At 37.9% G+C, this 25,192-nt stretch overlaps 1 protein-coding gene across 1 annotated transcript in view; it reads left to right on the top strand.

The window, feature by feature from the left end:
- Positions 1–25,192, top strand: part of NRG3 (neuregulin 3) — a 332,789-nt gene that overhangs the window by 301,333 nt on the left and 6,264 nt on the right. The window contains exons 7-9 of the mRNA XM_041405114.1: positions 6,771–6,873; positions 11,855–11,981; positions 19,431–19,558. Coding sequence (XP_041261048.1) covers positions 6,771–6,873; positions 11,855–11,981; positions 19,431–19,558 — 358 coding nt within the window. The remainder of the gene's footprint in view (positions 1–6,770; positions 6,874–11,854; positions 11,982–19,430; positions 19,559–25,192) is intronic.

Below are 25,192 nucleotides of genomic sequence, written 5' to 3'. Positions count from 1 at the left end.
TTTCCCTTATATCCACACTTAAAATTAAGTTTGGGGAGGGAAGAAGAATGGCCTTCATATTAATCTTTCTCTTATATGTATATTCAGATTGTATCAAAAATTAAGAGCCTAAAAAAGAAAGGTTCATATGTAATTTTAATTCCTATTAGTATCTAATAGAAATGTATTACAGGTTGGCATACTGGGTGTGTTTTTGCAAGAGTAGAAAGTCTTGGAGAAACTTAGAACTGTTTTAATAAATTCTAAAACTCAATCTTTCAGCAAGGAAAATTACAGAGAACTGATGAGATTTAGGGAGTGAATTTGGTTAGTAACTGACCTTATCCATCTTGGAAATAAAAGGAAAATAGATAAAGTTTGTAATAGGATTGGTTTGTCTTACTTGTAAATTGTCAATACAAAAGAACTTGTAACAAGATTTTTTCTTAAAAGGAAAAGGTTACCTCTCATCCCTTAGCTTCCTGTGGGGCTGTTGCAAGCCTAAAATTTAATGAATATGTTGCAATGAATGTACTTAGATATGGCTTTGAGAGTTTGCTAGATTTGAGTTATGAATGTAGCTGGCACAAATCCCAAGTTGCCTGCAGATAAACAGAAAAGATAGTTTCTTAGGATACTGAAGTTAAAATTAATTTACCTTCAGAATTAAGATCTTGCTGTTTAAAAGTGCTAATCAAATTTTCACTTTATGACAAGTAGTACTCACTAAGGATATGGGCACCTTCACTCCTGCTGTCACCATAGGCAACTCAAAAGCTCTGTAAGGTTATACATTTGTTTTTTTGATTATTTGGGGCTTTTTGCAGGTAACTCTTCAGCATTCAGCACATTTTATTTGAGGATATTTTTTCCATTACTTTTTGATTGAGATTTCACCTTTCACTCACCAACCTAAAATTGAGAGCTCAGCCTCAGAGTTACAGCACATACCTTTGCATCCCTTTTCATGATGAGTGGTTGCACCTAATTCATTGCTTCATTTCTAATCTCATGCAAAACCAGAGCCAGTGTAGCATTAGTGCTGTAGAATCAAGTATTCAAAATAGGTCAGTCAGACATGATGAACAGTCTTTCTTTCCTTTTGTCTTCTGTGTATGCAGGAAATGACCTCACCAGTGTTAAATGCCAATAGCCAAACAATGTTAATATCATGTAGTTGTAATGGGCTGCATCTATTTCACTTTGCATTCATTAAAATGCTTGTGCTGTGGACCTTACACTAGTGGAAGAAAATTATTTTGTTAATCTTTGTTACAATCAGAATTATCGAACAGTCCTTCCCAAGAAAGAATCACGGTGAAAACTGTGAAATGTTTTATGAACTTCTGCCAGCAGAAGTCAGCTTGCTTTGTTTCCAGTCTGAGATGGGAATCTGTGCAATTAACCTTGACTCTGTCCTCTCTGTGAACGATAGCAGATAAAAACTTCTGCTTCTGGTTTGGGGACCTAAGTGTCTTGAATCCCTTTTAAAAGAGAAATTCTACCCAGGCAGACCAAAGTCTTAAGGAAGAAAAGTCTGTTTTTTAAAAGTAGATGAGACTTAGAAAAAACCATGATATTTTATGTGAAGTAATCCATATGCCCTTAAAGATGTTGAAACAGAGTTGTCTGGGGTGGGTTTATCTATTTCATGTATTTGCAAAGACTTCTTTAGAGGTTAACATGTTTATATTACATTTTGTCATGTTAATCCCTGCAATGGAAGAGGCATTATCCTTGTGGTTACAGAAAGAACAAGGGTCTTGGCTTACTCAAGGTCAAAGAAGAAATTTGAGAACTGTGCCTTGTAGCATCTCACCCATTTTGCTCTGCCTTAGCACAAGCCACAGCATATGGCAGAGAATCTGTGCAGTAGGTTTTTGCAAGTGCAAGAACAGAGAAAACTCTTGGGAGAGTGGAATGTCTGATGCTGAGGCAATCACAGATTCTGTGGAACATGCAGGCTTTTTTATTCTCTTCATGAATTAAATTTAGAATGCTGTATATAGTTCAGTACTTCTCACACATAAATCTACCTATATTGAGAAACATGCTTTAAGTACTGTCTTTTAACTTATGGGAATCCGTGTTTTATTGAAAATCTCTATATATTGTGGGTGAGATTTCCATGTAGTCCTCCTCCATTATTGTCTGTGGCAATTTGAGGCTGGACAGCAAAGAGAGTTTAATTGCCAAATGACACTTTTGAGGTTCCCTTCACAAGTGAGGTTCTGGCTCTGCAGGATATTCCAATACCATGTGGAATCGAAGTGTGGCAGGAAATGCAGGGCAGGGCATGGAGGGAAATGCAAAAAGTGTGGCAGTGAGGTTACAGTGCCCAATTCGCTGCCTCTGCATGGCTCAGTTTTTGCATGGGGACCAAACCCCCCCCCCCCGCCAAAGCCCTGCCTCCATGCTCCCTTGTAATCTGTTGAGGAAAAGCTGGCTCTGTGCACATGGAAAGCTATTGGGTTTCATGTATTCCAGTGACAAGATAAAGGGTTTCCCATATTTGTTTATAGCATGTTGTTACTTGCAGTAGTGCAGAGTGGGTTCTGTTAGGAGCAGGGAGTGAGGAAGGTCAGGGGATGCTGGGTGCTGTTGGGTTTGTGCTTTTGGGGCTGGGAGTAAAAATTTCAGCATAAAAATTAATCTGCACCTTTATTCATTCTCATGGGGGGTGGTTTTCTTCACAGAGCAAAGGTTAAGTAATGCATTTGTATGGTAAATGTCGTAATTTCTCAGTTGGCTTGGTTTGAATAGTCAGTAATTATTCTCTGTGATGCTTGTGACCATATTGAGATTTTATTCAAAAGCCATTGAAATAAGCACAAGGGGGAAAGTTACTATTTTTGTTTTGTTATTGTTTTGTATAGGCCACATGCACAATGCTGTTCTTCATATTTGAAATCCCTTTCAAAGATATTTCAACTCAAAACACACAATAGAGCCAGAGGATCCAGTGATTATGACTGGTAATGATATTGTGGATTTAGGTGCTGACAAAGCCTAGCATAATCTGTTTTAATTAACTAATTTTTTTTTCCTCAGTATTATGGTTATAATCATACTCAAGGACCTTGTACCAAAATTCTTCCTTTTATAATAAAGTCAAAAAGAAGAGACCAATTTCAGTTTATGTACAAAAAAACCCCCTATCCTTCAGAAAAAAAAAAATATTTCCTTTAGAAATAATAGCCATGAGAAAAATGTGTCCACCCTAAAATTTTTAATCCTCTAAAGAAATACGTGTATGCTTCAGTGGGTCTTTCCACATGCATAAAGCAAACAGGGTACAGACTGTAAATTTTAAAGAGCAAGAGAATTAAAAAATCCAAATCCCCAGTACCTGGAATATAACATGTACTTTTTTTTCATAATGTACATGAAATTTGACTGTGCTGTGAGCAGTGGGTCACCGGCAGGCATTTTGTGTTTTGTAATAGCAGCAAACGAGGGAGATAAGCTTAGAAAACTTTGTAGCAGGTTGGAAAATAAGAAACAACCAATAGCATAACTGAGAATGGGCTCCACATGTAGCAGGGCACACAGTGCATGGGGAATTTTCTTTGGGAGTTCAGCCTTGCAACAGGCACCATGTTCTGTGTGAGTTTGTCTTGTCTTTATGTTCTGAGAAGACCTTTCTTTCCATAATTTTTATTAAACAAATAGTCTGCATCTAAACAGTTTACTACATTAATTTTCAGCACTGTGGTTGTATTTCTCTCAGTAGAGGTTGTGTATTTTGTGTAATTTGGATACTTGGTGAAATTCACGTTCTGTAGTTTTAATCCTCCAGTGGATTATCCAGGAGTATCCATGGCAGTTTATATTTTGGTTTTTAGCAGAAATATTTTCTTGGCTGCTCATTAAATGAGGAATCCTCTCCCGAGAGTATTTATTTCAACAGACTGTAATTGAGGGGATGTACTTCACAAGGAATATATGAATATATGCGAATAAAGAGAGACTTATCATTTCAGTCACACTTTAGTTTACCTTGGGAAGTTAGTTTCACTATGTAAATAGGTGTATGCACCAGCTGATGCAAATCCTTGAGCAAAGGAGAAGGAATTTGCAGTTCTTCTCTTTCATACACATTGAATTTCTCCAGTTGTCTGTTCTGTGAGGGCCCAAGTGCTTTGCAGTGCTTGGCTACTCCAGATTCGAGCCATTTTTGGTGCTCCTTGTCTGGAGAGGATCCCAGCTGTGCTACCTGTGCTTAGCACAAGAGTGAGGTTAGATCAAGGCAACCATGAGGAGGCCTTCGTAGTTTGCAGAGAAAGGCATTGCTGATTGCTCTTAGTAAGAAGGTGAATTTTAAATAAAGCCAATGCAGAAGATTAGAGACTGGAAAATTGCCAAACTGATCATATTTAAACATATTAGAGACAAAAAATGGTGGAATCCAATACATAAATATTTACAGGATGTAAAAAATGAACAAAGGTGTCTAGAGAAATGGAGTGTGGGTAATCAGTAAGAACTTCTTTAAATATGCACTGTACAAAGTAAACAAAAAGGAAAGAAAATATTGATCAGCATGTGCTGAAAGCTGGTGACAGGGATTAATCTGACTGCACAAAAGACTTAAATCTTCATATAGTTGTTTCAGCAAGATAATATTGTCTGGTCTCTGAATTGCTTTTGTCTTGGAAAGGCTTATTCTAAAGCATCTTTAACAAGGCAGTGATCGCTACTCAGGACTGACAAAAGAGCACAGCTGTATTAAACTCACAATTTCTCAAAAAGAAATAGCAAGAGAAAAAATAAAGTATTTAATGAGGACCTCTTTTGAAAGAAAATTAAAATTAAGCCTAGTGCATGCATTGCTTAAATCAGTTTATTTTCATGAACAGATTTTTTAATTGTTATTTATACAGAATGTTTGAGTGAAACTGCAGTTCATAACTATGAACTAACATAACCTAAGTATGGTTTACTTAGGGCTTAGGGAGTAGGTGCTGACATCATTATTCAGGCAGAACAGGTTAACAATTGCTGAAATGAAGAATTTTTAAATGAGTTTCAGTGTGATTGCATCAATGTAAAAATTCAAATTTGTTGGATTTGTGTATTACTGTGGAAATGGAGGGTGGGTAATTGTGTTTCCACAATTGCTTTTAACAGCAAACAAATAAATAAAGCAAAAGACATTAAACCCCAGACATTTTATTCAGTGCCAGTAAGGATGTACTGTCTAGATCCAGATTTTGTACCTCCCAGTGAGGAATAGGCCTAAAGCTGTACTGGAAGCACTTTTAGTGCAATGTGAACAGGATTTCCTGTTGATTTACAATTTTTCCAGTTATATTTTAGACAGGTGAAAAGTCTATTTGCTTCTGTTTTATTTCTAAGATAGTGTTTTAGAAGTATAACTTCTGGAATTTCAGATTTAAATGATGGGGAAATGTCAGCAGAAGCTGAGGACGTTTTCTGTCTTAGATCACTGTGGTGTTGTTTGCGGGAGAAAGTAGACAAGTAATTAAAAATCAAGATTTGATACTGTAACTTTATTTTAATAGCTTACAAAATAATAACTGGGTCTTACAAGAGACAGATGCTTGTGTTTAAGATTGCAAATGTTTAGTAACAGCACTGTGATATTAATTCTTGAAAAATTATTAATTAGTACTGATTAAGGTACTGCACATAGTCTTTAGTGATTTGCCTAGATTTACCTTGGTGCTTTCATACAATATTTTTATGAACCTGAGAGTTACAAACTTGGAGCTGTTGCCACCTACTTGACGTGTGCCTGGTGTGCACATCTGTGGGGGAGCCTGCACTGAGGAGCTCCAGCCTAGGAGGGAAATGTGGGTTTGTCAGCATGCAGGGCTTGTACTGTGCTTTGATAATCCCACCTGTTGGCTTTCCACCTGGAATTTGCGGATGAAAATACTGGTTTGTACGTCACATGTTTAGGGAAACTGATCTTTAAAAATAGCAATCTGTTTGGCATGTTAACATTTTGAACTAGAAAAGTGGTTGGAAGAATAAACATAAAATATAACACTTAAGGAGCTGTTGAATTGAATGTGTGAGTCTGCAGTTGCCTATCACCTGTTGTCTGCTGTCATGAATGACTCTTTTCTCTTATTTCCTTAGCTTTTTTCTTTCTTTTTTTTTTATTTTTTACTTTCATTCTGTTTGTTTTAAAGTTATTTAGAAAAGAAAATCTGTTTTTTTTAAAAACTAAACAACACCTATCAAAGCAATATCTGTTGCTCCATAGCAAAATAGTCATTGGGTTCCATGCAAGTTCATTGAGTTGATTTTTACTCTGGCATGTTTTTCATAAGCTTTAGGACATGAGAGTAAGGCATTGGAATCATCACTCAAATAAAAAACCTTACATTTTTGGGGTAGGTAAAGGAGAGCTCTAACTCTTGTGGGACATTAGAAGAGCTCTGATTGTTATTTCCTTAAGCCAGAAAAACTCCATGGTGGTAGGGCTCTTTATCCTGTTGATGGCAAAACCTTTGTTGAGAAAAGCTGAAAAACAGCATATAGGGCAGAGAAAAGATTAAACTGCCCTGATTGTCATTATTATGTATCTCTCAGAGTGTACTGGGGCCATTCTCTAAAACTTGCGAGGAGGCCACAGCTGCATGAACCTTACTAGAGGAGGAGCTCAGAGAAGGGGTTCCTCCATTCTGCGGAGGAATTATCCAGCCCAGGCCTCCTAGTATCTGTCCATTACTGGTGAAACCATGAGGTTTCTGTGCTGCAGCCCCTTTTGGCAGGTGCTGTGTGCTGTGCTTCCCTAACCCTGCCTTTGCTGTCCACAGAGAGCGAGGAGGTGTACCAGCGCCAGGTGCTGTCCATCGCCTGCATCGTCTTCGGCATCGTCGTGGTGGGCATGCTCTGTGCAGCCTTCTACTTCAAAACAAAGTAAGAGCCTTCCTCTGCTGTGTCTGGGATTTAGCTGCTCTCCTTTTTACAGCCTTTAGAGTTCTTCAGCTTCTCCCCTCTTTGTGAAGTTGCTTTATCTCTGGTCTGGCTACAGCAGCTCCCCATGGCTGCACTAAGTCCTCCCCAAAACATAAACAGTAGCAATATGTGTTCTTCTTACTGTTTTCTGATATCATAAAAGAACAGAATGTGTCATATCCAGTTTTTTTTCTTTTTTTGACAGTAATAATTTTGTGTCATTTACCATCAGTGCAATAATCACTTTGCTCTTCTGGAAACACTACCACCTCCTTTTTGCATTTCATTTCATATCCCTGAATGTCCATTTCTGTATGCTGAAAACAAAAGTAAAGTTAGAAATGCAGGAGCAAGTCCTCTGCAGATATCTGTAACCTGTAGCTAATACAGCAGCCTGTTGATGAAGGTGCATATGAGTGTCTGTAACACAGAAGCACTTTGTCCTATTCAAGCTGTGAAATCATCTGGACTAAACTAGTTTCAAGTGAAATACTTTCCACTCTATTCTTTTTATCTTCCCAACTGAACATTATTTTATAATATTTATTGTTATACATGTAATCTGAGTTGCAAAAACCTCATAGCAGTTACATGACATGCTTGTCAGTGCCCCTGTATCAATAAATATGTTCTGTATGTTGGTCATCCTTCATTCCTGTTCCAGCTGGAGTTAATGAGAAAACACAAATCAATATAAAAAAGTACCCACATGACACTAGTCAGGGTGGCTGAACAACAAAAATGTGAAGGTTGGCACTATTTAAAACCCCTGAAACCCCCTTTCTAGAATTTATTTTAATGTCTAGGAAATCTAATGAGGATTGGGTTTTATTTAGAAAAAAATTTAAATTGACTTTTCTATCTGGGGGGAGAAAAAAAAAAAGTCACCAGGTCTTTTTTACCCCTTTTTCTTCCCCTCAGACTTCAGGGGTAGGCCATGAGTGAAGATTTGAGTCAGTTCACATTTTTTCTAAATTATTCTGTTGTCTTGAGGGATTTTGTTTAATTGTTCTGTGTACATCCAGAGTGACAGTGATGCTGGCTGGGAAGGATAGACTGGCAGGACAGTTCCTCCCTGGGAGCTCCTTCGTTGTAGTGTAAATGTGAGCAGAGACAGGCGCTTTGGCGCTGCCATTAGGAATGTCATTATGCATTTTAGATCTGCAGATCTTAGAAGAAAGTGAGTGAGAATCTCCCTGGAAAGGCTTGAGGGTTTTGCTGATGAAGAGAGTCTCAGAAAGGCAGGATGGGATTGTCAGTAGGAAGAACATGCAGCCAGTGACTGAGCATACTGGGAACAAAAAACCCTTCTGTTCTTCACAGTGCCCCTCTTGGTCCTGCACTGCTGTAGGGAGTGGTGAGAGCTGGGCTGGAACAGCCTGCAAAACACCCTGGCTTTGATCAGGTGGTGAGGAGAGCCAAGTCTGAAAATAATGAGTGCAAATAACACTTGAAAGAGGAGCTTACAGGACAATAGTGCATCATAACTCAGGAGCAGGTGAGGGTGTTGGCTCTGGGGCTTTGCCTGATTATAAATATGAGAGTTACTGAGAAGAGCTGAAGTGGGCTGGTGCCAGGCTCTGGGAACTGAAGTTTGGGGAGTTATGAGAAAATGAGCAGCTCTGGTTCAGTCAGGAGGCCTCAGTGTGCAAGGGAGACTGATCAGTCCCAACACCATGGCTGTGGCTCCATCTGCTGCTGTCCAAAGAGGAAATAGAAGTGTCTAGACTGGGTGTCATGGAGCCCAGGTAAAATTGTAAATGTAACATTGGCCAGTGTCTGAAGAGGGTGTAAAACTCAACAAATTTGAAGTGCCTCAACACTTACCATATGTTAGTTTTGAGTCAGCAGGTTTTTGGGAGCTTCTTTATCAGGCATATGGACCCTGACTGTGCTTAAGGGTTATCAAAGCATTCCTCCTGCATGGGGGTTATCTTGGGGTTTCATTTTATGTACAAAAAATTTAGAATACTGCAAACAGATATAGAAACTCTGAACAGTGCATCCATTAAGAGGAAAGTTTCCATGAAGATCCTGACTTACTTAGTCCAACAATTCTATAACACCAGCTGCTAGAAATGGCACTTCCCTATATGCCATTGAATTAAAAGTCCTTTTTTAAAATAGATTCAATCTGAGAAAGTTTAGAACTATAATTAAACTCTGTGCCCTTCCAATTATTCCTTTTAGGTTAATCAAGAAAGTTGTTGCTGGAAGTCTTAGCAACAGATGAAGAGTACAGTAATGGGCTGCCCTTTACAGCTTAGACTTTTACAAATGACTAGTGACTTTATTTCTTGCTGAAGTAAGAACACTTCATTGCCAAACAACTCTAACGTAGAACACATAAGGCCCATTTGTTTTGAAAACAAAACTTATAAAATAAATTTATTCATCGGCAAGTAACTTTGAATTATTAATGGTTTCTAGTTTTATAGCTGTGCATCCTATAGTTTGGCCAAATGAATATGCATAAACCTGATATTAATGTTAGGTTGCATGAACATAAAAGGAAATTAATGATTGGATTGTTTTTCTCAGCAAATTACCTTCAGGAATTTCAATTGTAATGTTAAAGACTGCAGTAGTGAGGCTGAATTTTTGCAGTTTACTTACGCGTGCTTATAAATATAGAAACAACTCTATTTATTTTTATAAAGAAATGCAAATACTGTTTTGTCATTTAGCTGATAAAATTGTCATCTTGTATGTATATGAGAGGTTCCCAAAATCTGATGCTGTGATCATCTTTCACTATCATTGTTCATAACTTACATAAAGTCTTGTAAAAAATTCCTGAGGATTCCATAACTATTCTGGAGACCAAGCAAGAGGCTTGTTTTCCAGTAGGATGTAGGAATGGATGTGCTCATTTCCTCAGTGGATGTAATTTAGCTGGTAGAAAATAGTAGAAAATAGTTGTTCCTAAAAATGCTAAACTTGCTTTTATGAATCTCCACTGGAATTTTATGAAAAGCTGAAGAGCTTATTTAGACATTTTACAAATGAAATTGTTCAATTTCATTTGATTCAAAAATTAGGGGATATTAAAAACATTTTTAAAAGAGATGTTTCAGACTCAACTGACTAATTTAATTTGACACTGTATTCCTTCAGATTATATATCTATTCAGATTATTCCGATGTGAATTCTGCCAGTTTTGGCTAATGAAAATCTTGAATGTTTTTGTGGAATTATTTTGAGAAATTATTTCCTCGCCTACCTTTATTCATAGATTTTACTAATTATGAGCTCCTAGCAATACTCAAAACATGCCACTCATATTCGTAACATGCTTACAATACAAATTCATTCCTTTCCATCTGTTTCAAGATGGGATGCAAGTAGAAAGCCTAAGAGGTGCTTAGAGTCCTGGATTTGTTATGGCTAATGACCTGTACTCAGGACACGAGCTGTAACAAATACTTCTAAGCAGGTTATTACAGTTTGTTGTATTTAAGCAGATGCTTACATTGTGTCATACTGAACCAAAATGAAGGGACTCAAGAAATATTAAAACTATGTTAATAAAATTGAATATCTGAACTGTGATACTTCTCACCACTTCCTTACATATTGAGGGAACTTGTCCTCTCTCACAGGCCCCTCCACTGAACACATAAGTCCTTTTCCTCTGCTTTCTTATACCTTCCAGCAGTAGACAGAGATTCCACTGCAAATAAGAAATTAAAATTAATTTTATATTTCCTTTAGTGTCAAATTCTCTGACACAAGAGCCTATCAAGCTTAATGATGTCAAAAGGCTTTCCAAAATCAAACCAGAAATGTTTCAAAATGCTGCTGAAGCTGCTTTGCTGAAATTTAAATTTCAATATAGAAAGGCCATATTTTCTTTATCTCTTTTAAATACTTGCCAGAAATCACTTCCTTCGGGAATCTGGCTCAGCACCAGTTGCTGTCCAAAACCTGCTGGTGGTATAATGAAGTGCTGCTGCTGGTGAGTCCCTGACATTACTGGGTTGTTTCCAAGGACATTGTAGGTTCACTGCTGGAGATGCATCTTCTGGAGAGAGAGAGAAAGCAGGGAAGGAAAGAATTAAAATGGTATTGTGAAGATTTTGCTCATCATTGTTTAAAGCTGATAGTCCCAGACAATGTAACTTATCACAAAAAAAAAAAAAAAACTGATAAAAGAACTTAAATGTATTTTGCTAACAGTTTTTTCCCAGCTGAGATAACTTTTTGCTGAAGATAAAAGCAATATTTAAAGTTTGCTGTCTCATATCCTCTGTCATGTACAGAACTTAAAAACTGTTTGTCACTTCCACTCAGTGTAGTGTGGCAGAAACAGAAAGACTTTGTTAACAGTATAGTTATCTCCTGAATAATGCAAGGGATTCATCCAGTGGTATTCCTAGCTCTGACAGGGAGGATTATAGTATAATAACTCAAAAATACAGTCTCAGTGGCCCTACTGATGTTTTTTCCAGGTTTAAGCATATAAGCAGAAGCTGCTCAATACAAGATGTGTAATAGGTCAAGTCTAATCAGCCAGCAGAAATCTTTGATTCTTCATCAATTTTTATAGCCAGCAGGGCCTAATGCCCGTTTTATTTGCCAAAACCTTTTTTCCAAATCAGAGCAAAATGCTTTTTTATTATTCAGACTGACTTGCAAGCTATTGTTAAATGTGCAATAGATGGTCTTACAAAACTCTGCAGTGGCACAACGAGCACACTATTGTAGTAATCTGAGAATAGAAGGTATTTTAAAACACAAGAGAGGGTTTTTTTCCCCTTTGTTAAGCCTTGCCAGGAAACAACGGCTGCACTGGAATATCAGACATTAGTGAATTAGCTCAGCTGGCTCATCTAGCACGGTGAAGTTTTGAACAAAGGGAGCTGTGGCTATAAAAGTATCATGGCTATAGCAGAAGATCAAGCGAGCTCTTTCTTATGTGAATTTTATTTCTCTCTGCAGGAAACAAACCAAGCAGATTCACGAACAGCTGAAAGAAACACAGAATAGGAAAACCTACAGCCTGAATGCTTCCAGCATGATGGCAAAGTCGGAGTGTGTGGCACAAAGCCAAGTCCAGCTGCAAAATGTAAGTAATCCTGCCAGCTACAGCACTTAATAGCCTGGCTGAGTTCCTGCTGCTGATGGCAGCACATCGTCATGCTGCTATTAACATCTGAGCAATGGGAACCACAATTCTCACCTCTTTCATAAAATGTCTTCTATCAGGCCTCTTAATGGAAAGCAGGGATTTTTTTCTGAAGTTATTTCAGTGGATCCTGGTACATTTTGTTCATGTGGCAGACTTTGCTGAGCCTCCCAGCTCTGCATTCAGCAGTGGAGATTGCTGTTATAGTTTGCTGCAATACCTGAGGTCATACATGACTGCATGTCTAGTGAGGGTCCTTGAACTTCAGTGATGCCATGCCTTCCAATAATTTATGAACCTGCATGAAAAAACATAGAGATTTGTCACAGTTAATTCAGAGTAAATTCAAATCTAGAACTAAATTTACACATGTAAACAAATGCCCAAGGGAAGACCGTGCAGATGGTCTCATTTTTTCTGGGTCTTTATTTAAAGGTACTTTAGTTTACAGAAAGAAATTAGTCTGTTCAAATTAAATTTGAAATATATTTAATCATTTTCTGAATGTAATTATATGTAAGTCATTACAATCTCCCAATCATGAAATATGTAAAGCGTGTTTGAAATAAGGAACTTCAAGACAACCAATTTGTATTTTTTTAGGAAGATATTTTCCAGTATATGTCATTTTCTTTCCCCTGCTCACACACAATCAGCCCTGTCTTACTTTGAACAAAGCCTTTGGAAAAAGGATCCTGGTAAGCAATACAATAGGAAAATATAAAAGATGTATTAAAACCTTTCTAAATTATTAACTCATTTTCTTTAAAAACAAGTATCTTACTGTTGCTTAAAGGAATGACTATCTTATTTGCCAGATTCCATCAAAATAGTGGAGTTGAGCAAAAGTGAGCACTCATGCCCACTTATGCAAAGACTTCTAAATTCCTAGTTCACATCAAATTAATTTAGAGATAAATGTAAGCCCTTTTAACCAATTTAGAGTAAGCAGAGCCTCCCTGCTAAGACGCAGAGGCTGTGAGAGCATTGCTTGTGTTCAATAAAATTCTGTATTCACCATTGTGGTGCTCCTATGCTCATGATATGCTTTGTAATTCAGGAAAAATATACTCTTTCAGGAAGGAAGATAGCTCCACTAAATTGACATAATCACAATTTGGGGAACCTTGTGCAATTTTTTCTCTCACTTTCAGTTCATTCAGCCTTCTATTATTTCTAGCCCCTAAAAAGAAAGAGCTGTTGGGAGTGTTGTTGGTTGTAATGAGGCAACAAAAGGTAAAGTTCATGATCCTTTTGTTCTATCCTATGAAATCAACCTTGGTTAACACTAAGAATATGCTCTTTGGCATTTTCTCACTGTAATTCAGTGCAATATTTTGTCATTTTCTTTTGCCATAACCATAGCCATAATGGCTGAAATAGCAGTTCATACATTCTGGACATAGAGATGGAACACCATCATTATATTAACTATTTTAATTCAAATTTGATTTTCAGTTTTTATTTCTGTTCAGCCTGACATTATGAGTGCTGGTAATTAACACACCATTTTCTCGTCCTTGTGGCTGTTGGCAGGCAACTGTTTTCTCCTTGCCATTAATGCATTCTCCCTTTGGGAAGATAGGAAGGAGGAAAAACAGAATGACCTTGTGCAGGATGTAGTGTAACAGTGTAATAACAATTTCTATTGTTAGGAAGATTTTAGTGCAGGAATGCATGCAGGCAGCTCATGAAAGATTTACAAAACTTGCCCGATTTGGAGGGGGGGGAAAGGGCAGGGGTTTGGTGAGGCAGCAGAGAAGGGGCTTTGGGAAGGTGCTTTGTAGGAATGGCTGAGTGACTCCCCATCAGAGACCAGAGGTCTGCCTCGGGTGTATCTGCTGGGTGGAAAGGGCATCAGGCAGCCTGGGTGTGATCCCTCTGCCATTCCCATCTGCAGCTGCCACTGCATGGGCCAGGGGAGAAATCCTAGTTCTCTTCATTTCCAGGAGCTAATAATTAAACAAATGAGGGAAGTTACTTTCTGGAGACTCCTCCAGTCTGGCATTTTGGTTCAGGTAATCCTGGAAGTTGTTCCTTTTTCTACTTCACCTGCTCCCCCTACAAGCAAAAGAGTTTTCCCATTTTTGCCACCCTTCTGTCTTTCCCTCGAAGATGATCTCAGATTTTTTCTCTTGTCTCTTTTGAATAGACCTGGTGATGCTTTCAAGCTTTTCACACAGCTCTTTCTTCCACAGAGAATGCTTTTGTGGAGACCTGAGAAAAGTTGCTTAAGGTTCCTTATTCTTGATGACAATTCTGAAAGAACCATCACCTTTTGACTGAGAGGTTGCTATATTTAGTAAAGAGCCCATCTATCTTTCCAAATGTGTTGCTTTAGAAGGAGGTTTAACTTATTTCCCAAGGCCCAGGGTGTAGCAGACAAGGTTTAAGTGGTTTGTGGCTATAAAGAGCTTGACCAATCTCAGTGAAGTAATTTTTCCTCCCATACTCAAGTGCATTACATCTCCTCCACTCCCTGCTTCTGCTCCATTGTGGTTCTGAAAAGTGAAATAAAGGGGTGGATTTTGTCAGGACAGCTGTGTTCTCTCTGAAGTCCTTCTGCTCATCACTGGTAGTTGTGCTCACCTGTCTTATCCTTGGTAGTAATTTCATTATTTTCTTAGAGGTACAAATTAGATGAAAAATACTGTGTACTGTAAGAAGGATTCATGAATACCTGGTTGAACACAGCTCCTGGGATTTCTTGAATCTCCCCCAAGTCCACTGCTTTTCCCAAACATTCTGACAGCAGCCCACTTAAATTCTTGCTTGGTGGTTCTTGCTAGGGTTTCTAGCCTTTTGGATTTAAAGACTAATGCACTGGTAATCTTCTATAATTCTTCAGCCAGGAAGAGAGAGATCTGCCAGCTTTTAATCCAGAATCTTTGAGGTACACAGGAGATTGAGATTAATTTCACCTAATGCATAAAACCTAGGCCTTCCCAAGGATTATGTACCCCTTCCCAAAGAGGTCATCCTCCTTTCAAGAGATATTTAAAGGGCTGCAGCAAACAGTTAGGTCTCCACATAATCAAAAGGAAGGAAATTGTCATTCTCCCCATGTAGAAGGACAAGTGCTTGGTGCACCCTCACACACCATGCAGCTGGCAGAAGGAGGTGGGGTGGCTCCTGATTCCTGCAGGAGCCACATATAGTCGAGTTTCTTTTTAAATTCTCACAACTTGGTAAATATGTAATGGGAAAAAAATTTAAAAGAGACAGCTGAAACCTTGACATTCCTTTAGCGATTCTGAGAATTGTCATGGCTTTTTAAAGTGGCCTTTTTCATCCTCGTGGTTTTTAATACCTTCTCCCATGGCACCAAGGGGATCTATTAATTTCCCATCACTGTCCCTCTGAAGTGGTTAATATGCTTTTCATGCTGTACTGTGTGGTTTCAATTTTCACTACATTTGTTTCTAGTAGCTTGCAACCGCTAGCTTCAGGTTTCTGAAATTCTTATAATGAGGGACAAAAAATGTTCCTTTTGCATCTTTTTGCCTCTTGTTCATAGTAGTAGGAAATAAAAACTTATCAGTCACTGTGATAGAAATGCAATTAATGTATGTCAGGCAAGAAATACTTTAAATCTTTTAAAGGAGTACTCTGTGGGTTTCTGTGAATTACCATTTGATTTATCAGCTGAGATCAAGAACAAATTTCCCATTTCTGTATCACATGGCTACTTAGGAAGAACTGCCAGAATAGACAAACCCGAATTTACTGTCCTCTGTCTAGAGGCAGTGTTGGCAACAAAACATACAGAGCACAGGGGAGCAGTAAGGATGTTAAATGTACCAGCTGATGAGCTTTTGTGCAAGCTCAGGCCCCTCAGAAAAATCTCTGGCTCTTTTCCTCCTTGAGGAAATTTTCCTCATCTCTGAATGTCATTTCAAGCTGACCCCTCTGCCTTCTAAGTTCTTTCTGAAATGGGATCCCCACATCACCTCTCTTCCAGTGCCACGTGAATTTCTGGACCTTTTTTAATGTTCCGGGGGAATCACTGAGGGGAGGAGCTAAGTAAATCCCAGGGGAGGGATGAGTGTTGTGGTTTGCATAACACCAGGACAGCAGTGTCAAGCTACTCAGTAGCATTTAAACATTTTAAACAACAGGCTGCTATTGGTCCTTAGACCCATAGACTATGAAGATACTGACTGAAGCTTCAGTAAGTCTGCCAAAAGACTTCTGGACTCTTCTAAAAGGGTTACATTTGTCACAGGATTGCATTGCTCCCTTACTAGATACAAAAGTGTCATTAAAAGAATGACTTTCCTCCTCATTTTTAGCCATCCAGACTGCTATCTATCTATCTATCTATCTAAACACACACACATATATATATATATAAACATATATTTATATATATATATATATTTATACTTTATACTTTATATATATATATATATATACACTCAGTAGCATGTTCCAGTGGCATTTGTTATCCCTGAGCCCTACATTTCAAAACAGTGAATTCAAGGCATAGAGCAGAGGAGTTATGTGCTCACAGTAATGCAGCAGGTCAGTGACAAAGGCTGATTTCTTGTCTCCTGGCTCAGGCTGCCTTCACAGATTCACTTAGCATTAACTGGCAGGGGGTGGAATTTTTATTGTCAGAGAGTTGAGTAATTGCACATAATAGATTATTTTCTCCATGCAACAAGGAAAAATGGAAAATTTGCAATTTTTTTTTTAAAGCAATCATTATTCTTTAATTTATTTAGCCATATGCCTCAGTGTTTTTCAATAATTGCTGAAACAAGAACAGATAATTAACCAAGAAGGCAAAAAAAACCATTAAAAACCCACATTCAGATAAGCTTTCAGTGATGCTTTCAACCTATTGGAACAGGCCTTTGAAAGGGTTTCACAGCTTATTCTCCCTCATGGCTGAGTATTCAGCAGCTCACAACAGTCAGAGGCTTCCACAGAGCTCAGCCCAGGCGAGAACTGAGCTGTGAGAGCAGCAGGATGACCCTGCTGGGATGTGGCTGGGGAATGATCCCATATTGTCCTTTTGGGGACACCAACTGATGCTGCTCTAAGCTCTTCACAAAAGTAGGAAGGTGTTTTTCTCCAGAGGTGATCTTAGGGAATGGGTATGGCACTTGGAGTTAAGTTAAATGAGAATAAACCCAACTGTGTTGAAATATATTAAAATGCATTAATAACATGGTGCATCCAGATCTGTTCTGTTACATTGTTAGAATTCCCTGTATATTCACACCCTCAATTTAAACTCTAATTGACATTTTCATTGTAATGAATGTTATGATTGTGTATTAAGTGGTGTATCTGAAAAGGGGAAAAATGTCCAGTTAGGGAGAAAATAAATGCCCTTTCTAGGCTGTGCCTGAGTGGTGCTGGACCTTCATTAAAATTTGCTGATCAGCATCAGAGCAGCTTCTGGCGTCCTGGTGCTCCTCAGCTGCGATGAGGAAAGTCTCTGCTCCAGCCCACATCCACCTGAAACAAGGATGTAGCAAAAGGCACAGCTTATCTCTGCTCTTCATGATTTACTTCATACTCATGGTCTTACAGGCCATTCAGGCCTTCAGTTTTGTACCATGAACAAACTCAAAAAAGGAGAGAAATGGCTTTTTGGCACTAGCAAGCCGTCCTTCACATAGCTCAAAATGACTTATTCAGGTCAGAAATCAAAGCCAGTTTCATTTCTGCAGCTGGCAGGATGACTATTAAAGTTTAAAACCTCCACCAATGTGAGTACCTTAAAAATCATATTTCTGTCTGAATATTTTATCTACAACATTTACAAGTGACATCTAAGATCATGGTAACTGAAAGTAATGGGAGTGGAATATGTTTCTTCTTATTATTTCAGTTGTGTTTACTTCATGCATGCAGCACCATTTTGCATATTGCCACTCACAGCTTTGCCTTCAGAAGCACAAAAAATTATTTTATGTTTAACATGGGTATTTCAATCAACAGAAAGAGGGAGAAGAGCAGTGGAGAAAAAGTTGAAGAGCTGTTATTTTATCTAGAGAATTGGTCATAAGAAGTGTGACTGGCTGCACTAAAAGTACATGTAACCTATTTTTAAAAGAGAATATTCTCATATGACTTTCCTTTTTGATCTCGCTGAAGTCTACAGAAATGCAGATAGAAATAAGTGAGAGTCAGAAAATAATGGTCTGTTGTTTTAATGAGTAACTGGTCCTTTGTTAGACAAAACTAGTAATTATGAAGAACTATCTTTTGAAAGAATGCTTACTATCCTCTCCATGAATTTTTATGCTATTGTACCATAACAAACATTTTTCACCACTGTGATTTTTTTTCTAATATTTTAATTTGTATTTTCTTTCTAAAATATGTCATCATGTAATCGCTGCCATGATACAAATTTACTTTAAAGATAGCATGGATATCTGGGTGTCTAGTGCTAAAAATAAAAAGCAGAAGGAAAACAGGCCTATTATTTTTAGTGCAGGTCCTTGTAATGCAAAGTAAAAAGTCTGAAAAGGGCTTTATTTTTCACACCTGAGTGGAAATGTGACTTAACCTCTCATATCTCTGAGATATTGGCCAGTGGCCACCAACAACATGGAATCTTCTAACAAGCCCAAGTGCAGTTTTTTCTATACTTCAACTTTATGGCTCCATACCAGTTGAGAGACTTTTTTTTCTTTTTATTTCTTTTTTTTTTGTTGTTGTTGTTTTTTTTTGTTTTGAAATTGCAGTTGAATCACAAAGCAAGAAGAACAAATCTGTTCTTCTTGTCTAGTGTCTGGTTTGCAGACCTTTGTGTCTCACTCTGTGCCCAGAGACTGCCCTACGCCCACACCTGCCACAAGAAGAATTATGTTTGCACTGTTCTTACTAGCACAGATACTCCCAGGTCAAAAGTTTCAGACTGGTTCAGAAAGATATCTGGCTCTGTGGATAGGATTCAAATATTTTTCTTACTTATCTGATGACACAAGTGCTGTTTCAGTTTGGTTGTCATAGTTGTACTTGCTGATGATGAATGCAGTGTTTGACTGAAATCACCAAAGGACCCAAGAAGTTGCTGGCTGTCCTCTGAGATGTGTTTTGTGATCTGTCTCTGCATGGACAGCCACAAAAACAGATTTCTAGTCAAAGGGATCATTGTTCCCATCATTGTGGGCAGATCAGTCTGTACTTCTGCTGCTAGGGCTGATATCAGTGTTTTGATGTGCAGAACGTAATGGGGGTAATGGTTACTAGCCCTTTCTGCTGTGTAAACAATACTGAATGAATGTGTTACTTGCAATGCCTCATTTTGATTTAAAAATGCACTAGAGCACTTCTTACCCTGCTCTGATATGAATTCAGAGTGAATAGCATCAACAATGTACTTTGTCTTGTGAGTATTAATTAATTTTATTCTCTCTGCCACAGTATTCAAAGCCAGATAGGCACCCGGGGCCCATTCTGCACAAAGTTATGGAGTCTAGTTTTTCAGGCACCCAGTCTTTCCCAGAGGCCTTGTCTCCTGACAGAGGAACCCAGCCCATCAAGCACCACAGGTGAGCAAGCATCTGTCTGTGAGAGCTGCCTGGAGAGGCTGTGGAGCTGCTGATCCATGTGCAGGGTTATGTTGTGCTGGGTCTGGGTGAGCTGCTGGGTGCCCTGGTGCCAGCAGAGCCTCAGCCAGCTTATTAACCAGATGTCCAAGCATTTTCTTAGCTGCAGACATAAAAGGTAATAGGGATGCTCACTGCCTTCCTCTGTGGGTTGTGCCAGTCCTGCAGGAAGCATTTACAGACACCATCCAAGCTGCAGGCACAGCCCAGCCAGTGGAACAGCTGGAGGAGGAGGAACCATTAAAAACAACACTTTCCTTATCAATGTTCATGAACTTAATGACCCATTGCTGCAGAAAGACTTGGTTGCAAACTTCCAGCCTTTTTTAATGTTTCCTTAAACAAAAGATACATGAAATGAATAATGACTTATTTATGAAAACATGGTGGCCTTTGAAAAGTTTTGATGGTTGTTTCCAAGAGGAAAAAAAAAGGAGGAATGTTGCCCATCACTGGATGAGATTCAGATTAGAATTCTGCTTCTAACTTTTCTTTGGATGAGAAAGATTGCAGGTGCTTCATTACAGGACTAGAAACCAAACTGGAGTCAGGTACAAACAATAATGTTGGTGGATGACAGTGGTAACATCTGGTCCAGTGCACAGAGAGAGAGAAAAATGAGTTTGGAATTTTTTCAGCTAGATAATCTGGAGTGGAAGACATGTTTATTAAAAGGATTTTCTTTTTTATTTACTTAAAAAAAAAAAACCTCTGGGATTGTATGAGGTTATGATCTGGCTTCTGTAATATTTGGTGCATTTTCAGTGCAGTCTCCCAGCCAGCTATGTTTTTTTTTTTTTTTCTCATTTGAATAAGTGACCTGCTTAACCTACAAAGTGCCACATATAAACCAGAAAGGGTTATTTGGGTTCTATCTACTATTACCTTACTTGAGCCTTTAATTTGGCATGAAAAAATAATGCCAGTTGTCATGTCAGATCGATTTCTTAGGTCTTTTTCCTTATTACACAGAAATTTTCAAAACAGGCTTAATAATTTTATTAAACATAGATGAATTGTGGGACTCTTTCCTAGAATGCATTCTACAGAATTTCTGGGAAGAATTTTATCACCATTTAGTCACAACATGAAGTTCATAAAAAAATTCATTCCCTTACCTTTTAATAGTGTAATCACACTATTATATCCAAGAAATATCCAAGAAATGTCGTTGCTTCAGAACTCATGTAAGAAGTGGGGTGACTAATTAATTTATAAAGAATTCTTTTGCAGTTTTAAAGCTTAAAGTTCATTATACAAGGCCCTTGTTTTATAAAACGTGCTGCAGACTTGAACGTTTAAGACCTACAAGACTGTCTTTAATTTATGTACCATGTAAGAGCTTCCTAATTTATTTTCTAAATAGTGTTCACTGTGGACAAATGGTCAAATGTGGTCAAATGAGGATTTTATACTAAATATCTCTTTGTTTCATTCCAAACCTGACTGAGCCTGGAAAAATTATATCAGCTCTGCAGGTTCTCTCTTTTATGCTGTTCTAAATTCTATTGTTTTATTTCTGCTTGCTGCAGAAATACTTTACATCCAGACCTGTTTTCTCTGCTGGTGTTTTCAAGGACACTAATGATGGGTGATCATTTCTTAAAATCAGGAGCTGGCTGTTTCCAGGTCCTGAAACTAATAAATTTTGGCCTGGAAGTAAGACTGTCAGTGTAGGGAATCATTTGGAGTTGCTGAAATGTGACTGACAGAGACCAGCTAATTATTTCATTCAGTTTATGGATAATAGCAATTTTCTGTCTCAACAAACCTCAGCTACACAAAAAGAATTAATGCAGAGATTAAGTTGAAAACTGAAATTTAATCTCAAAAAAAATTTAGCCTGTGTTATTATTAATCTCCTAAAACATTTTGCCTGTGTTGTGCACTGCTGTTACCATAGAAGAATGTTACATCTTCTGCTTGCATATGTAAAATAACTCTTAGAACTGTCAGAATTCAAAATTAACAAATGTGTTTAATTAGTAATTTTCCTACAACGTATACAATGTGCTAAAAAATTTGTCTTGGATGATCTGTTGATCTTGGTAAGAAGGAAACCCATACTGCCTTATTTTCTGATAGATAGAAATAAATTAGAGTTTTGTTAATTATGGGTTGAGTTGTGATCCCTTTGAATAGCAGTTTCCTTGGTAATTAGTCATCCTGACTTTCATTCATGGATGCAGTCATCCTTGATTTTAGAGGGATTCATTTCAGAGAATGCCATGATGAAAGCCAAATGCAGAGGCTTTCAGCCTGGAGCAGTTGTATTGTCTTATAAAAAATGCCAAAATAGGATAAACTTACCCTAAAATTAATAATAATTTGTGTTTTCATTTTTTAATGAACTTTTCACACCACAAAAAAAAAATAGAAAAGATTTTTTTCTTCATTTGGTAACCATTTTACTCTTTATGCTGCTAATATAAGTGATTCAGTTTACAGTAGAGGAAAGAGTAAACTAAAGTTATTCTGTAAATAAGACTATTGAATTTCAAAGAGCAAATATACATAAACTAATGCAAATAGGAATGTAAAGACAGAGGAAGCCTGAAAGGAAGAAGGTGTGAGGAATCTGCTCTTTTCTCAAAGAAAAAGCAAAACAGGTGGTGGGACATGGATAATAATTGAAGCAGTTAGGGAAATCCTGAATTAATAGGTTTCATTTTTTAATGAAAAGTTGGGATGAGGACATTTGTCCTCCTATCTGAGGGCAAAGGTAGAATATGAACAGAATCAAATGTATGAAAATAGACACTCCTACATACAAAGTGGAAATAAAATATAGAAATCAAAGTTCTCAAGATGGTTTGGTTAATCTTGATCAAAAAAAAAATTTGGAAGAAGAACCAGTTCACAAAATTTCATGTCTGGGAGCAAAATCTATAAAAATAGGAACTGTGACATGAGATGATGGATTAGCAAGTGTAAAATATTTAGGAAGATGAAGCATTTATCAAAGTAGGAACCAATGATCCTGAGTCTGAATAGTCAAGATTTTAGGACAAATGTGGGGGAAGAAGATTCTTGAAGTAGACATAAAACAGGCAAAAAATGGCTTTCTATCTTATCAACATCAGGTACTGCACCATGTGCACTGATGATTGCATTTGGTGGGGGTGAGTTAGAGCTCTGCACAAGCTCAGTCACTGTTGTCATGTGTCTTTAAATGCTTTTAAGGGGAGAAAGTCAGGAGGGGCAGAAAAAACTTTTAATGTGCATGCACAGAGGTGCTTAAAAGGCAGATATGAAGGAGCTGTGTTGAGAAGGTAGGACAGTCACCAGTGCAGCACTCAAAGAATTACTCAACACTGGGGACAGACTTTTTTTGTGCCAAAGTCACTGAACAAAGGTAGAAGACAGCGTAGTGTGAGAAGGCACCACTGTTATGTCACCTGGTTAAAATGGCTTGGCCTCCCAGTTGCCAGGGACTCATATTGCATGAGTCAAGATGAGGAATGAATGATTCATGTTCCATGGAAAGTGTTACAAGTCTGTCTTATGTCAGTCTCCAGGAGACTGGAAAGGGTGTATGACTGCTGCTTGTGAATACATGAGAGCAAGCACAACAAGAAGTAAAAGGCCTATTTGAAAGGAAGGAGTGTGGTGGCACATATACCTGCTTGAATATTCATCAGAATTAATTTTAAACTGAAAAGAAGTCTCAAAGTTTTAAGTATAGAACAACTTTCTGCACTAGTAGCCTGGATATCATCATCAATTTAGGATGGAGGTTGATCAGTGCACTACAGGAAGTATATGATGAGGTTATGGCAGATGATGAAACTCAGTGCAGCTGACATACCTTGAATTCTCTGCTCCCTTTTCCTGTTGTTCTGTCACCAGGATGGTGACCAGATGACACAGGTAGCATTGAAGGATTTTCATAGAGTTCCAAAGTCCCTGAGTAGCCTCAAAACAGACTATTCCCAAATACAAGAAAGTTATGAAGGAGTCAATAATGCTCACATTTCAGAAACCAGGAGGAGATTTGTAGCTGTAGACTGTATTTATTAATACTGAAATCAGTTGAACGTCTCAGTTGTTGATGCATACAAATGTTAGCAGTAGATTGTCTAACAGCCTAAAAAGGTGGCTCTGAGGGAGTATCAGAGGACCCTGCCTGGCAGCTGGTTCAGCCATTGGGGTATGTATTTCCTTGGGGGTTTGTAGTTAACTCAGAAGTAGTACAGAAGGATCCCAGAGTTACTGTAAAGACACTGCTGGTCTTCTCTTCATGAACATGGGTGGCTGCACCTGGGAGTTGTGTATGTGCCCCAAGAAGAGAATGCTCCCCCTGTGGGATAAGACTTTGTTTTCACTCAATTGCTCAACCCAGAGAAAATTCTCACACAAAACAACTGGCAAGAATGAATCCCGAGTTCTTCATTAACCTTAGGATAGTTGAACTGCTTTTTTCAAAACATTAATTCATAAGAACTGTATTTCTCCCTAGTTTATGTATCACTTGTGAACCACTTCATGCATATTCTGATTTTTTAATCTGGAGTAGTTGATTGATAGATTTTAAAGGCATATCTGCTACAGCTTTATGTATTGGTCTGTTTTATTGAATGGCTCACTTATATGGGCTGGTTTCTTTTACCCAGTTAGAGTGGAGTGCAGGGAGGAAGAAACCACAATGTTGGCTAAAGGAAAATAAATTCCCTGAACAAATCCAAAAACCATTGCTTGCCTGAGAGGGAGGAATTTTTCACATGAGCAATAGAGAAGTCTGAGAGGGACATTGCATTTGCGTTGCTGATATTTATATCAGTTTTGTCTAAAAGGAAAAGCTTTGTGCTGGAGATCCTTTTCCATAGAACTTTTAACAGAAATTCTTAAGGGGTTTTTTGGTGCCTGGAGAAACAACTGTTATCCTGCACCTTGCAGCTGCACTGTCTGTAAGTATTTCCTGATCTTTAGTGATTTTTTTCTTGTCCATGACCTCAAATGATTTTTGTTCATTTTTCCTTCAGTTTTGTTTTGTTTTGTTTTTTTTCTGACAGAAATGTTGAAAACATAAGAACCTCACATTAGCAACAAATTAGACTGTCAGGGCTGGAAGTTCTGTGGCTGCAGGACTGTGGCAGATCCCTTTGGTCTCAACATTTCTGCAGTTTATACCCATTACATTGGGTTTAGCTGTATGTGTTGAAATGATGTCTGTTACAAATAGAGCTTTTGTGAATTTGCATATGGAGATCATGTACACTCATCCAACAAGGAAGATGCTGAAAGGCATCAAACCAACCACAAATTAAACAATAAAAGTTTCTAACTTTAAAGATTTGTAATCAAACTAAAGTTTGTTTTTTTTACTTTTGGATTCCATTGATGACTATGTGCAAGTCAATAAAAACCCCAAAAATTCATTATCCATCACAATTTATTCATTCACCTGCATCTTTTGAGATCCCCTGCTGTATTAATCTCAGGCTCTCCTGAGCAGAAATTGTCAATTATTTTGTGATGTGGTAGTGTTATTTTACAGAGTAGGAATTGTAACTTGCAACTCAAACTCAGCCTTCAGAACTGAGGCCAGTATTTCAGGTTTTTAAATAGATTTTTTTT

This window comes from Onychostruthus taczanowskii, unplaced genomic scaffold (genome assembly GCF_017590055.1).
Source record: "Onychostruthus taczanowskii isolate IOZ18803 unplaced genomic scaffold, ASM1759005v1 scaffold22, whole genome shotgun sequence".
In the NCBI taxonomy this organism is placed as follows: domain Eukaryota; kingdom Metazoa; phylum Chordata; class Aves; order Passeriformes; family Passeridae; genus Onychostruthus; species Onychostruthus taczanowskii.
Note: the sequence above shows the minus strand (reverse complement) of the source record. Positions and strands in the feature narration are given on the sequence as shown.